Source organism: Schistocerca cancellata, chromosome 3 (genome assembly GCF_023864275.1).
Source record: "Schistocerca cancellata isolate TAMUIC-IGC-003103 chromosome 3, iqSchCanc2.1, whole genome shotgun sequence".
Classification (NCBI taxonomy): domain Eukaryota; kingdom Metazoa; phylum Arthropoda; class Insecta; order Orthoptera; family Acrididae; genus Schistocerca; species Schistocerca cancellata.
In genome coordinates this window covers 829,474,474-829,491,429 of record NC_064628.1, presented here as the reverse complement: position 1 = coordinate 829,491,429, position 16,956 = coordinate 829,474,474, and the positions used below count along the sequence as shown (strand labels likewise).

Below are 16,956 nucleotides of genomic sequence, written 5' to 3'. Positions count from 1 at the left end.
TAATATTATTGCACTCTCTGAAGACAACACCCAAGCAGCCTGAAATGCCATGGAGACATCAGAAGTGGTGGTAAACCTCTCGAGAACACCAGGTGCAGCTGCAATTTCAGTGTGGGTTGATGGTCTCATATTATGTTACTCCTCAGATGATGAGGACAGTAAAGTATTATCATTCTCTTCTGCATCATCAGTAGAACTTGTGACTAGTTCTTCAGCAGCACAGATTTTGTCATCTGATAGCATTCTTTGTTCCACACTGAAGGTACAAGGGGGGCACCAACAGGGTGTAAGCCTGTACAAGAGCAACATCAGAACCTATAGTTGTACCTGCATTATGAAGAAGTTCAGATATTGGATCATCAGTTCCCTCTTTAGTCTCAGCAGCATTATCAGTTGCTGCCCAGGCCTTCTTAAAACCAGTAGTTACGATGTCTGTTGTAGCTTCATCCCAAGCAGCAAGTTATGTTGTGGATAGCTTGCAGTACATTCCAATGTGGAACTGTTTCTTGTATTTCAATTTTACTGATAACATCCTTAAGAAGTCTGCATCTAATTATGCTTCATTGAGACAATTATTCTTTGATCCAATGGCTGCAGATGGCTCGGTGTTAGCTGATAGGAAGACAACTTCCATGTTTGGAAGTTACAGGTCATCAAACTGATGTGCAGAGCAGTGGTCCAAAGTTAGAAAAACATTTCTGTTCCTCACAGTCATTTGTTGCTAAACCTTGAACAACCAGCTATGGAAGAGAGATTTGGTCAGCCAAACTTTGTTATTCTCATAGTTGCATAAGACACTGAATAGGTTGACATTTTTAAAACAAAGTGGATTTTTGTACTTCCTAATCAGTAATGGTTTGAGCTTCTCAGATGCCGCTGAATTACACAGAATCACTGCCGACTCTCCTTACTGTGTTTTCCTCCATAAAATTTTTCACACTTGACATGTAATGTTTTTTCAGGCATCAAGTTATAGAAAATGCCAGCTTCATCCTCTTTGCTTCAAGAATGGGACAGGATAACAGGATATGCTGTGTGCTCCATGTGTCGAAACCATTCAAACAGCGAATCACCCACTTCTTCACATTTGGCTCCCCTAATGCGCTTGCCATTGCTACTAAATGAACAGCTTCCAGACTTGTCTGCATCTGCATTCTTGAACTTATTATTGATGAGAGAGCAGACTTCAGGATCCAAAAGTGTTCTGCAACCTATGTTTTAGTCTTCTCTCCAGTGTCCATCATATGTAGAAATTGCTGCTTTTGTTTTAACATCAAAATTTTATGAGGTTGTCTCTATTTTTGCTACACATTATTAGTGATTGGAAAAACACATTCACTGTTCACAAAAACAAAACAGATGAAAAACTCTGGATTGTAGCGTGCTGAACACTGTGTGGTCTGCAGAATGACCCATCTCTTCCCCAGTTCCCCAGCGTCTTAAGCTGTTGAAGTGACATGTGAGCAGCAATCAAACAATTGGGCCACTGCTGTGAAATTACAGTACAGTATATTATTGAGAAAAACCATGTGAAATGCATTATGGAAAATACCGTAGTGCAAAGCACTACATAAGTGCACATTTATTTGTGTTTAGACAAAGAATAAGATATGGAATATGTAATGTGGGGCCCAATATTTAGTTTGCTGTATGAATTATCAGGAATTTGGTTTAAGCGGTACATTTTTAGAGGTAATTCGTCAGGGACTGAACAGCTAGTAGGGTTAACCAAGTTTTAGTGTACGCGATTTCAAAATAATGAAGGTCTACTGTATCCTGCTATAAGCCATTCCCACTTTGGAGATCTACTACTGGAATTTATAAGTAGTAGTTTAAGACATTCCCTCACTGTGCCCAACAACTCAGGTTCTCTGGAACCAGTGACTGAAATTTAAATTACAGTGTCAAAAGTACTTTGTAATTGAACTACTAGCTTGATAGACGTGTTTATCTAGACATGGTATCATAATTGGCTCTTCAGACAGAAGACTGCTTGACCCTGGCATGGTCATATGTACTGATTACTGAGCATATATGGACTTTAACCGTATTTCCAAGGCTGAATGCTAAAGCAATTATGACTAGCTACAAAATATTTGATCAACTGTGTATCCACAACAGAGGAAAATATTTGCAGAATGAAAATCCATCTCTGTTGCCAGAAACTTCTTAATTTATTCGATGACCAGCTTTGAAGTATAAAGCTTTGTCTTCAGGTACCACGAAATTTATGGGAACATAAATGTATGGCAGTCAATCCAGTCAGTCTTGGGGGTCACACCTACATCAAACAAATGCATGGAGTGTAGGACCAGCAACCACAGTGCCCACCTGATCATCATGACACAGAAGTAACACATGCAGACACCCCAAAAGCCAGCTGACTGCTCTTAGTCGAACTGCAGTGGAGTGATAAAATCAAACTTCACTGCAGTGAATAAATGTACAGTGAGGCTCTGGTTAATATTCACACTCACTTAAATAGCTGCCTGCAAGATGAATGTGTGCGACCTCTACATAGTTCTAATTACTTACTTTTATGGACTTAATGCATCTTCACCTAAGTACGGAGTTACCATGAAAACAGTGGCTGGATTTTTCACTCCACAATAAAACAGTTAATGCTGAACTTGGGCATATTTTACTATGGTAATGCTTCTGACAGAGTACCCAACATTAAGGGTTCTTCCAATCATGCCCAACTTCAAGTCACTCAACTCTTCATTTACTAAGATGGACACACATTGTGCCTGAATTTATAGTACAATTAAATTAACTTGCCACTTTCTACTGTCTTATGTACAGTAAGTGGTTCATATCCTTGTCGTCGGCATGTGCCAAGCACGCCATACATATTGAGCTGAGTAATCCAAGAATCACTGATAACTGGTACCACATGATACTTTTTTAACTGACAGTGAGCCAAGTTGCACTATACCAACTAAATTGTTGCTTGGGAAGGAAGTTAAACATCATTTGTGTTACTAGAACAGTGGTGTTACACTCCACCCTCCTACTAATATACAGGGTGTTTCAAAATGAATATATGGCTTTTAAGGCTTTGTAGCACATATTACATTCACCTTACAATTATAAGTAATACACCAAATGAAAGAGAAGTGAAACTTTGGTGAATGTGTCAGGAGTAGCTGTTGCAATAACACTGTTTCTGAAGTCAGGTAGATCAGCTGGTATTGGAGCCAGAGACACACGATTGTGTTAGATCGTGTGTGAACATGGAAGTCATGCATAAAATGCTATGTCAATCAGCCCCTTACACCCAATCAACTGGTCAGATAAGTCTTCGTCTAACCAGTCACGTACTGAGTTATGCCAGTGAGGCAGTGCACCATCTTGCTCCCAAATAAAGATGTGGTGTTCAGCTTGTTCCCATTGAGGCATGGGCCATAGCTGCAGCACATCGAGATAAGGAACAACAGTTACAGTTGATTCACTAAAAAAGAAAGACCCATAAACTTTCTGTAGGGATATTTCTTGGGGCTAAGCGTGAAAGACTAACTCGGTCAACAAGTTTTTCAGTCATTCTGTCATTCCATACTCTTACTCCCATTGTGCACAGGTATACAAACAGAGCTGTTTGAATTGCTCTTTCATTTGGTGTATTATTTACAATTTTAAGTTGAACATAACAAATGCTACAATGCCTTAAAACTGGTATGTTCATTTTGAAACACCCTGTCTATGGAAACACAGAGTCACTGGGCCATCAAGTCTTCTGCAAGGAATGAGTGCATATTTTATTCTTATGTCTTATATTTCATTCTTATAACGCTGCCAGATTTAAAGAAGTGTCTTATCTTTGTAAAACACACTTTTAAAAACGCTTGCTAGACATAGCTTGGCTGTAAAGTTGCAACTGTTTTCCTTCGTTACAGTGTGGTGTAGTGCAAGATATGATTGATTCTCTCTTCTCTCTTACTTTTAATTGACTATTTTTACATATATACTAAACAACACATTGTTAAATTGAGTGCTTCTTTCTGATTCTTCAGTTAATGTTTTATTTGTACCAGTGGCCTTTTATTTGTACAACGCGTGGCTCATTTACCCCCTATACATTTATGAAATGGGAAAATGGGCCACACGGATATGCTAACTGAATTATATGGGGCAACTGTGCAACATGCTAGAAATAACTTGACCATATGGGGGCCGGATGCCTCAAATGGCCCTGTTGCCCTATTTCTTTAAAAATGATCTGTATCGCACTACTGTAATTATTAAATGTGTTTTACAAGTAAATTTAAATATAATATTCATGATAAGATTAGCATAACCTTTAATCAGCATAGGTCATGGTGCAGAAATACAGGAGTAAAACACAAAAGGGGACTACATTTACTTAGAGTACTAAAGTAGAGTAAGTGCTCAATGACGTGAAAAATGAAAATAAGATTACTTATGGTGCGACAGTTTTGTATGCCCCTCACTTCACACTAAAATATTATGTTAATAGTACATTAAGGAATGGACACATATCGTGAGAAGGTAGAGATGGTGACGGTGTCATCTTATCTACATCCAAAAGACGAATTGGCAAATGTCATCAGAAGATGTTGAGTATTACATCAAACAAAACAAACTATAACTACACAGTCCGATTCACAACAAAAGCAACTGAATTTTATATCCGCATAACTACTGATCCCACCTGAGAAACGGATGCATGAATTAACTGCACGGTACTTTGATCAACTTCCTTTTTAAATTTAAACAGCACTGGCATTACAGACTGCTCATAATAACCAAAACTTGAGTAATGGAGAAACTGAACATTAAGTCTTGATACAAACCATTTACAGCAGTGAAGCAATGAATTGTAAAAATGTTTTAAAATGATGTGAAATGTTTCATGATGGTTGAAGAGAAAACTGAAAATGATCCTAATTCATGATCATCACTGGCAGTTCGGGCCAAAGAAAATGTTCAACAAGTGGCTGAAATTCTTTAAAATGATTATTGTGTATTTACAGCGTTAACTGAGGAGCTCATTGGAATTCTTAAAACAACTGTCCATCACATTTGAACTGAAAATTTGCACAAAAAGAAAGCCTGTTGTTGCTCTGTACACCACCCCCTCACTGAAGATCAAAATGATTGAAGAGTACAACACTGCAGACACACAAAAGTATCACCAGCTAGGCACTCAGACTCGTGTCTTGCATCATAATAGGTGGTGAAACATGGTGTTTTCACTACAAATCAATTACAAAACATCAAAAGTTAGCAATGGAAAGGTCCAGAATCTATGGGAAAGGGGGGGGGGGGGGGGCGGCATCCAGAAAGCCCCTGTCAAGACACTACTATGTTTTCTTTGATCCAGAAAGAATTAACTATAAAAATGAATGCCAGAAGGTCAGATGGTGAATGCAGACTTGCTATTTGAGTGTTTTAAATCTTTTATGGATGTGGACTGTTAAAGGGGGCAGTGAAAGGAAAGCATTTCAAAACAATTTCCTGACATCCTGACAGCTACAACCATGATACTACAGGCATTCCAAAGGTTGAGTATCAGAACTGTTTAGAATAATTTCTACATTTCCAGTTATATAATGGTACACAATGGCCTATTTTGAATAGAAAGTCATGCATACTAACAAAAAACAATGCCTTGTATTTTACATTTTATTTCACACAGTTGCTTCCCTACAGGACAGATTGTGCATATTATTCAAAAACTTACAAATGGGTATGCATTTATTTTTTTTCCATTCAGGAAAAGGCATTACCTTTTTATAAAGACATTCAAAGTACTGAACTTCCTCGTTATGATAAGGTCAATCCACAATTAACTTATGATTCTTTTTTTAAAAGCTCACAGACACTGTGATAAAACTAAATGGCCCTTCTCAAACTAAGAGTTGTTTGAGTAGTTGGCATCAAATGAAAGTGTAGGACTAATTATTCTAGGTATGAAAATACTGCAGTTTTTGTTCCTCAGCTCATGGTAAAATGATAGTAAGGCTTTCTGGATTTAAAGGAAATTATGTAATTGAAAACTGGATTGAGAAAAGTGCCTATACAGACCACAATGTCAGCAAGTGAACAAGGTTGGTTGGAAACCACACTTTTCTCAATGGGTTATTTTTACAGAATATTGGGTCATAGATGCAAGCATCATTAATTTGTGATGTAAACAAAACCCACATTTCCAGCAAACTGATTCGGGTAGCTTAGGAACACTATGTTACTGTCAAGGCTGCCGTCTCACAATGCCCATATTTCACAACCCCTTGATGTTTTACTGCTACAAACACTCACATGTAATATAACTCCTTTGGCATTAATAACGATAGAATTACAGACATGAATGTCATCCTAAACTAGACTAACACAGCTCATTTAGAGTGCACTATGTAGACTATCTGGGTACATTTTCTCTAAAATCTTGAAGTAACTGGGTTCATATTAAGAGAGTTGGGTTGTTTGAATTTTTCTGTAACTCAAACATTCAGAGAGTTTTAGATACGACATTTCAAACAGCAAGTTTCTGTCTATAATAAATGACTACTTTAAAAATTATCTTTAATAAAACATATGAAATGGCAGCGTTTAAAATAAAATGGATGAAGTTCATATTGTAACACCGTGACCCAGTCACCCCACATTTCTTTATCCGCATATACTCTCCTATATAGCCACATTACAGACACAGCACATTCTGTGGGGTTCGTAAGACTTTTGGCTATGAAATGTATGATACTACAGCAGCAAGATTTTTCATCTGAACTATATACATACCACATTCACAGTCAAAACAAAGAGAGAGAGAGAAAAAAAAAGGAAATCAGAGGGAAAATATATTTAACATGATATGCACTCATTGTTATCAGCACTTTATTATGAAATATAGTTAGCATCTTCCGGACCCTGTAAAGCCAAACAAACAAATAACTTCTACCAGTACTCTTGATCAATCTTAAGCAGTTTGTGGCACAGTTAAGGTGGTTTAGGTGAAGTGCAATAGGATGTATGTTACGCATGTTACAGTAAGACAACTTAATTAGCCATGTAGTATAAATTTGTTTCCCTACAAAAAAAATTATTTTCTGACAACTTTTCCTCTGGTAAACTCCAGAGTGTTATGGCTGTACCATGCATAAACGCTGTTGCAACATGAAAATGAGCTTCCACTGTTTACATTTTGTTACTGTTACCATCACCATCACCCCCCCCCCCTCCCTCCCCCTTTCAGAGATCAAACTGGTTGTAAGAAATTAATTATTATTTAAGATATTAAGACTATTGTAGGGAATTTTGTACCTGACATATTCCTCTGCCAGGAATTACAATTTCTACCAACCCCTACTTGAATTTGAGATGATAATCAAAGAGCCCATTGACACTGCAGTCTAAGGCTTGTTTCTATGGCTAATGTTTCATCTCCAAATCGACAGATGACAAAGACTAACTCAAACAAGCTCAGGAAATCAAAATATTTTTCTTGTTCTTGGGTACTTAGTTGGGTGCCACCACAGAAATAAATATGTACTGAGATACATTTAATTTTATGTAGCTTAAGCAGCTGACTGTCTTAGTAGACCCTTGATAAACAGAAAACAATATGAAAAGATACTGGATTCAAACTGGATAGAGATGCTGTACTGTATACTCAATTTATACATTTAGTACTTCTGAGCCTTTTGCTCAGACTGACAGAACTAAGACTTTCAGTGAATTTCAAGACCGTTTTTATATATTATGTGCACAGAATAGAGGCCCCTCCCCCATTGATAGTCTCTTTGTTTATGCATGAATATACACCAAAATATCCAGGACAATTCTTAATTACATTACATGCCTTTTTTGAATTTATCTTTGAGCTTTAATTGTTTACAATGAAAAGTGAGTTATAAACAATTTAAATGCAGATATTATGCTATGCTACAAATCAATGTTACCACAATCATAATTTCATATTTACAATCAATTACCTTCTTCCAACAACCAGCAAAATTGTCACTTCCAAAATAAACCAGGTATTTGGCTACATAACAGATCAGAATATCACCACAGCCCATATTTCTAGAGGGGGCATTACCACACTCAAAGATTACATCAGTCAACTTTGTATCATAAAAAGCTGAAAAATATATGAAAGTAAGGGTTTCATTGTACTGTAACAAACATTTTCCACTTCTAGTTGGAAAAGATGATTCCAGATTACCACACTGTTCTCTGATTAGAACAATCATACTGTTATAGCTGAAGTACACGAAATATTTGAAATTTGAGATATACTCTTTAAGAATATGACATGCTACCTCACATGTATTGTCTATGAAAGCCTACTAGGTTCAGTGACAGAAGACTCACACTCAATTTCATGTGAAAAGCTTGTACTGGGAAACATTTGAAGAATTTTGACTAGGCTATGTTGTACTCTTAGTGTTGTCCACCATAAATTATACCTAACAAAAAATATTTTATAACAAAATGACACCATCTAAAAAATAATCCTCGTCAGAAATTACAGCAATTGTTTCTTCCACAGAACAAATCTGCTCAGGTCTCTGGTTATGAATTAAAGGAAGTGACAGTTTCAACTGTCATGTTATTCAAAACTGCATCAGAAGAAGATATTTCTATAAACACTACGGTTGTTAACAGGACACCACTACCGAGGGCGAAGTAAAAACAAGCTTGAAAGAAATTACAGTAGGCCTATGCAAAACTTGTGTTCTTTTACGGGTTCATTTTTATTTTTGCTATGTTCCTATGCAGATAGCAGCTATCTATTCTTCAGCTTAAAATTTAACAGGCAATACAATGATTTGCTATTTATGTAACTCTGCTTACAACTTAGAGCGTGTTTTTTAAATATAGTTAAGCATCATCAAGGTGATGACATTTAAAGTAAAACAGGTGGCGAACATCAATTATAGTAAAAGCTATTTTACAATATGTATCATATGACATCACGCGAAAGTTTGTCATCTTATGAAAAACGATGTTTATCGGGTCACAGTTTACTAAACAATTTGTGTACAACTCTTGTCACAATAATAATTACACTAACTGAGTGACAACATACAGTAAACAAAAAAAGGAAACAAAATGAAAAGAGCTGTACATTCCCACAGTATACTGACACTGACAGAATTAGTGACAGAAGTAAAGCATTATCTCGGGTACATGATGCGGCAAAATATTAACCTACGTCATTCTGACACTTAACTTTGTACTCACCAAAACCGGAGAGTATGAACTTAACAGCTGCAATTATGAGAAATTCGTAAAATCTGTCTTCACCAAAGCTGTCAATTTCATCAACGTTCTGACCATTGGTTTCGAACGATGAATTATCAGAATTACTTTCGCCAATAGGCAAACCATGTCCAATTCGTAAAAGTTCGTCTATGACAAACAGTGGTGGTACACGAAGAATGACGTCCACTAGGCTAAGAAACCTCATTCTCATCGACATCTGTAAATTCTTAATTTAAAAACTGTACTAGAATTTGATGTTCGAAACACCCTCCTAATACACCAATTCCTCTTGTTTTCCACACAACCACACTAAGCAATGATATTATATACACAAATGCAACAGTCACTTCAAAGAAAATATATCTTGTAAACAGATGTCGCTGACGCACGAAGTCTAAGCTAGTCTCTACACAGACCGCTAACGACCCCATTAATGTTGAAACCAGCTGGACTGTGTTTTGATCTACGTAATCCCAAAGAAATGCATGTTTTAAACCTGCCGTTTCTGAGAATATGGTGCCTCGAAAATCTGAATATCTTTAATTTTTAAGGATTAAAGAGTGTAAAACTGTTCAGATAACAATGAACATTTCCAGTTTTAGGGGCCTATATAACAGTTATCAAACATACATTACATAAAGCAGGAAAAAAAAAAGTTTTTGCTGAGGCAAGCAAAGAGAACAAAGCTTTAATTTCACTGGAATAAACAAAGTACCATACTAAATACGGAAATAGTAATTGTATACATATTAATATGTACGTTCTCTTCAAACACACGGCAATAAGTGGCAGATATTCCCATTATGTTGTTAACAATGCTAATGGTTACGTGAGACACGATATATTTCATTAATGTATTCCAATGTAGAGTCCTAAAAGTGGACCATTAGTCTCATAACTTATTCCATTTATTCCGCAAGCCACGGGAGACTATGTTATCGGACGAATTTCAGAAATATAAAGTGTGAACTTCTTTATTTATTACCGGTATTTCTTGTTACACATTGATTGTTCGTATGTTCCATGCTAAATAAACCGTCTACTAGTATCACTTGAAATACTTAGTAGTAAAGTGAATGTAAGTCACAGATTAAAGTGGTGCGCCTACACCAGATTAGAAGGATGATTTATATTTTCGGTAACAGTTTCAAAGACTGGTATTTACATTGGTATATCGCTACCTTACAATTAGTATCGTTTATTCCTTATCTGAAGAATGTATGTTCAATATCTGTTGTTAAGTAATTAATTTCGAACCGTAATTTTGTACTTTTTCTGTTGTTAATACGTATAGATTTTTCATTCAGTTTTTCTTGTTACCGTCGATTCACATATGACTAAACGGAACTTCAAAATATTCCACTATGCAATTCAATTGGGGACATTTACACAGGTGTTAGTACAACCAACAGAATGGGACAGGAAGGAACTGGACGTCACGCTCAACAGTGGTGAGGAAGAAAGTTCTGACGTCGACGTTGGTAGAGGGAACGGTGTCGTCGTATGCAATCATCAAAAATTAACCTATTTTCGCTGCGCTCGCTCATATTAGTGGATTTGCCTCTACTCAGTTTTTACTTTATTACTTAATTGTTGGCGGCATGTCGCAGTTGTTCCTGACGACTTGGAATTTTTTTAAATAGAGTGTTCTTCTACAAGAAAGGTCAGATATGTGAAAGCTAAGAATGAGTTACTTTTCACAACAACTGAACAGAGCTGACACTTAATCTGTGAATAAATAAGAGCGTAAACAAAAGAAGCAATTTTCATTAAATATCAATTTTTTAAGTGTAAAAGTCAGCTCCATTGAAGGAGAAAACCAATTGTTTCTGACATTATTTGTTTTTTGGGGAGAAAGCCACATTCGATACAGTAAACAGGCCATATGAATTTGATTATAAATATTGTTTAATGTATCAACAGAACAGAACGACAGGTGACAACACTACGAAATGGTGGAATGTTAACACTAGAAGGAATGTCAACATGATGTCAGTTCACTTAACCAACTACTGAACTGTGAAAATGAAGTTATGAGATACCATCTTTGACACAACAAGTCAAAACAAGTATCACAATTAAGGAAATAACTATGGTAATGCTTACTAATGACCAAGGCAAACTTAATAATGGATGTTCTTTATGGGTTTTGCATGATAAAATACTGATAATTATGACAACAGTTTAAAACATCGACATATACTTTCTAACGAAAATATATACATATAAACGAATAAAACAGTATTTTTTAAGGGAATGAATAGAGCCTATTTACTTTATTCTTTCTGTTGTCTGAACACAAAGTAAATAACGTCAGAGACAACTATATTTTTCTGCTTCAATTGAGATTAGTTTTATACTTAAAGAAGATTATTTAAAGAAAACTGCTTCATAAATTTATATTCTTATTTGTAATACCCTACACGCTAGCTCTGTTCAGATATTGTAAAGCCTAAATCATTCTTCACTTTCGGATATCTTACCTCTCTTGTAGAGGAACACTAAATCTGAAAAATATCTAATTCATTATGGAACATTTGCAAAGAACCATGAAAGGCAAAATAATAAACTAAAGATTAAGAAGTCGCAAAACATGGAATACACTATCATAAGATGGGTGAGCTTGGCGAAAATAAGTTAACTTGCGATATAAGTATATTATATAATTTTTCAAATTCTTTCTTCTTGAGTAGCCATAATATTTTTATGAACTGTCGATTTCTAGTGATTTTTTACCTATAATTCTACCACATTCACATGTAATCTTAATTTTGTGCTAGTAAGATACAAATTCTTTACAAATCCAACTATATCAATCTTTTTGATACCTATCCTTATGAAATTCGTTAACATTCTTCTTATTCAGACAGTCACCACACCGCCTTAGGTGTTTGGTATTACCCATCTAAAGATTACAAAATGTACTAGGAAAAAATAAAATTTTTAACAATTTTTTGCAGAGTGAATTACAGATCATGAAATTCATTATTTATATACTTAAGTTTTTTAATTCCTTTATATTTGAGTTTCATCTGTTTTTTTCAATTAATTGAAAATCCCAATCAGTAATTAAATTATAATCTGTATCTGGTAAAATAATCTTAAACTCATTATTAAGTTGCATACAGATTTTTTCCTCCATATCTGGTATTTAAATATTCACATCCAGTAATATTATAAAAAATATTTATCTCGAGCTCACTTAATTTTTAAGCTCTTTCAAGACACTTGCATTGTTGTGCTTCTTGATCAGAGTCTCCAATTATATAGAAAAAACTTTATTAGATTTTTTAAAATTTGTAATGTCTGTATGTTAATTTACATAGACATAAAAGTTTTCTGGGGATGGTACCCCATCATAATGTAAAAACTACTGCTGCTGGAGAAAAACCAACGTTTTGGCCATGGTTGCAGAGGTCTTCTTCTGGGTCTAATCGTGCGTTCTAGCTATGCAGTGTTCTTTATATTTTGTTGTTACTGTTCACTGCCCATGCCATTACGTCATAATTTTAAAAAGGTAGTTAGTTTCATTGGTCAGTTAGGAGAGGGAACTTTATTTTAATAGGTTATTGTGGTGGAGGGAGAATGTAACCTCTGTTGTCTATTGGCTCTTGTGTTATGTGCCGTGACTGGTGGTCACCATCGAATGAGAAGTTGGCTGCTGTTTACCAACTGCTGGATGTCTGCCAGGCGGCAGTGTCGGGAGTAGGCAGCAGTACAATAGTGGCTATTAAAGTGAATGATCAAATAGGCGCGGAATTTATATGTAATAATTTTGGTTTTCGGTGGGATAATTTTGAGTAGAGATAGTTACTGTATGGTGAATATCGGAACTGCTAACGGCTTGATCTTTTCGTTTCTCCTGTGCATATGTTGGTCAGTAAATGCGTGTGCATGTTGATTAATGGATACAGTTGAATATGCTTTTCTTCTGATCCAAAAGTGGGCACTTATGGTAATAAGAGATACCATTCCGTAGGAGACCATAGACTCGCTGGTAGTCCTCGTGCCTCGTGTTGACAGTGCAGGCTGTTGGGCTCTGATTGCTGGCAGCCAAGATGGGGCAAGCCTGAGTCCATCCTCCTTGTTCATGTTGTTAGGGTGTTTAACTATTTCGACGGCCTTTCTGATTTTGCGTTTCGTCATAACTGGCTGCTTGGTCAACAAACAGGCTTCGCTGAATTTTACTTCTTTTCCACAGTCTTGCTGATCTTCTGCCACTGCGGATTTGTTGTGCCCTAGGCGCATATGTTCCCTAAGGCGCGTTGCTATTGGCCTACCAGTCTCGCCGATGTATGCCTCTCCACATTCACATTCCACCTTGTAAACACGTGCAGTGTGTAATGCATCCACATTGTCCTTAGTGGGGCCTAGCACGTCCTGGATCCTATGACCACTATAGAAGACAGGCTGCACCCCAACGCGGCAAAAGTGTTTGCCTATCTGGTCAGTAACATTTTTCACGTAAGGTAAGTGCACTGTTGGGTGCAGTTTGTCTATTTATTGCTTATCTTTCTTACTTGTATTCGTCAACAAGGCTGTATGGATCGACTTGTGGCTACAGCCATTGGCTAGAAACGTTGTGCTTAGCCTTTTAAGCTCAGGTGTGATGTTTTGAGCATCACTTAGGCGTTGTGCATGGATTGCCAGGGAACGGATGACAGAGTTCTTCTGCGCTGGGTGGTGGTAGGATTGGGCGTGCAGACACCTGTCTGTATGTGTAGGCTTGTGATATACTCTGTCCCCCAGTGTGCCCTCCATTCTCCTGTATACTTCGACGTCTAGAAATGGAATTGCACCATTCTTTTCTACGACGAGCATGAACTGTATCTTCCTGTGCATATTGTTCAAATATTCGTGAAACTTGTGTAGCTCTCTTTCAGCATGGGGCCATATAGCAAACGTGTCGTCCACGTATCTGAACCAGCAATGTGGGCGTAAAGGAGCTGAACCGAGGGCCGTTGCTTCAAAGGCTACCATGAATATGTCGGCTGCCAGCGGAGATAGGGGAGACCCTATTGCTACGCCGTATGTCTGCTCATAGTATTTTCCTTGCCATTTGAAGTACGTTGAAGTCAGGCACAACTCACCCAGGTCGCATATGACTGGCGGGACATGCTCCTGAAGGATGCGGATAGTTTCATCTACTGGCATGTTCTTAAATAGTGATTTCACGTCAAAGCTGACCATGGTGTCCGTAGGTAAAATTGTTTCTCCCTTTAGGCGTTCTGTAAAGTGCGTCGAGTTCTTCATATAAGAGTCTGTCTTAATTTGCAGGCTAGATACTTTGCCAAATTGTAACTAGGCGAATTGATCCCATTCACTATTGGCCTCAAAGGATAACTTTCATTATGTATCTCTGGAACACCGTAAATTCTAGGAGAGACTGGTACTCTGGGAATAAGACCCTTGCCAGTGTCAGTGTCAATTCTCGAGTCCTTAATCGCGGCCTGTGTCTTTCGAGTTATCTTCGCTGTAGGGTCCGCCCTTAGTTCTTTGTAGATGGGATCATTTAATAATTCTTTCATCTTGTCTTCGTACTGCAAGGTGTCTAAGATGACTGTAGCATTACCTTTGTCTGCTGTTAATATCACAATTTCGTTGTAGTTCTTCAATTCCTTGATAGCTGCCCTTTAAAAGTTTTGTTTTGGTGGCTTGGCACGTAGTAGAACTCGAACGGTTTCCTTCCTAATTTTCTCAGCTTCTATCACAGATGCGTGCCGGAGTGCTGTTTCCACGGATTCGATAATTTCTTCCATGGAAATATGCTTGGGTGTGATGGAAAAGTTTAGTCCTTTAGCTAGTGCTTCTGTAGCTTCGTTACTGATGGTATGAGATGAAAGTTTCACCACCGTTCGAGATTTATCCAGGCGAGGCGTAGAGTTACGTGTCGTCTTTGCTAACTGCTCAAATTTCTTCTTCTGGCGAATGGCGGCGGTTTCACTAGTTGCATACGGTTGCAGGTGAGTGATTCTGTCGACGTTATTCCAGTTGGTAAGCTATTAGATTAGATTAGATTTACTTTCATTCCAATTGATCTCCAGGATGCAGAACATGTCAGAAAAGCAAAAATACATGACAAATATGTACAACTCAAACAAATAAGCTAATGTACCATTCCAATGGTCCCAAGTGGCAAGGTAGTCTTTTTTAATGAACGCTATATGAAAGAATTATTTTATAAATACTAATGCACTGAATTTAAGATAAAAAGTTTTTTATTTATTTATAAGGTAATAAACTTGTAATAAAACTACTAAATACTTATTTATAATGAACACATTACTGCATTGAACTGGTGCAGAAGTTAGATTGAACTTACAAACACACACACACACACACACACACACACACACACACACACACACACACACACACACATATTTACAATGAACACATTACCGCACTGAAATTGTGCAGAAGTTATATTGTACTTATATATATATATATATATATATATATATATATATATATATATATATATATATATATATATATATATATTGGTTCTACTGAGAAATTCATCAAACGGAGTAGAAGGAGTTGGCCACTAATAAATCCTTTAGGCTTCTCTTAAACTGAATTGGTTGTTAAGCTTTTTATGGCTGCTGGCAAGTTACCGAAAATGTGTGTTCCTGAATAATGCACACCTTTTTGTACAAGACTAAGTGACTTTAAATCCTTGTCAAGATTATTCTTCTTTCTAGTATTGATTCCATGAATTGAGCTGTTGGTTTGAAAAAGTGATATATTTTTAATGACAAATTTCATTAAGGAATAAATACATTGGGAAGCAGTAGTTAGTATCCCTAGTTCCCTAAACGGGCTTCTGCAAGATGTTCTTGAGTTCACACCACATATAACTCTTACTGCACATTTTTGTGCCTGGAAAACTTTAGCTTGGCTTGATGAATTGCCCCAAAAAATAATCCCATATGACATTATGGAATGAAAGTATGTATAGTATGTCAGCGTTTTCATTTTTATATCCCCTATGTCTGACACAATTCGCATTGCAAATAGAGATTTGTTAAGATGCTTCAGCAGTTCTGTGGTGTGCTCCTCCCAGTTGAATTTATTATCAAGCTGTAATCCCAAGAATTTAACACTGTCCAGTTCTTCTATCTGCTTGTCATCGTATGTTAGGCATATACTCATGGGACATCCCTTACAAGTTCTGAACTGCAGGTAGTGTGATTTTTCAAAGTTTAGTGACAAAAGATGACCTTTCTAAGACTACACTTGATTTGCTATTTATTGCAATGTTTGTATCATCGGCAAACAAAACGAACTTGGCTTCTGGTAATGTTACTGATGAAAGACCATTGATATATACAAGAAAAAGTAAGGGTCCTAAAATGGAAAATGTGGGACCCAACATGTAATTAGTTCCCAGTTGGATGATGCCTGATAGCTTGATACCTGGTTCTTTCCTTCCAGAGATACCAGATTTTAACCATTTTGCATCATTTCCTGTTACACTATAATATTCTAATTTACTTAAAAGGATATTGTGATTTACACAGTCAAATGCCTTTGACAGATCACAAAATATACCAGTTGTCTGCAATTTTTTGTCTAATGAATTAAGCACATTTTCACTGTAAGTGTAGATGGCCTTCTCAATATCAGAACCCTTTAGAAATCCGAACTGTGACTTTGACAGTATGTTATTTGAGATAAGATGGTTATAAGGCCGATTGTACATTACTTTTTCTAAAATTT

The 16,956-nt window shown here is 36.7% G+C and overlaps 1 protein-coding gene across 1 annotated transcript in view; it reads right to left on the bottom strand.

The window, feature by feature from the left end:
- Window positions 1-9,835, bottom strand: part of LOC126175879 (protein TRC8 homolog) — a 37,073-nt gene extending 27,238 nt beyond the window's left edge. The window contains exon 1 of the mRNA XM_049922920.1: window positions 9,211-9,835. Within this exon, the coding sequence (XP_049778877.1) occupies window positions 9,211-9,448 (238 nt within the window). The 5' untranslated portion in view covers window positions 9,449-9,835. The remainder of the gene's footprint in view (window positions 1-9,210) is intronic.
- Window positions 9,836-16,956: the final 7,121 nt, after the last annotated feature.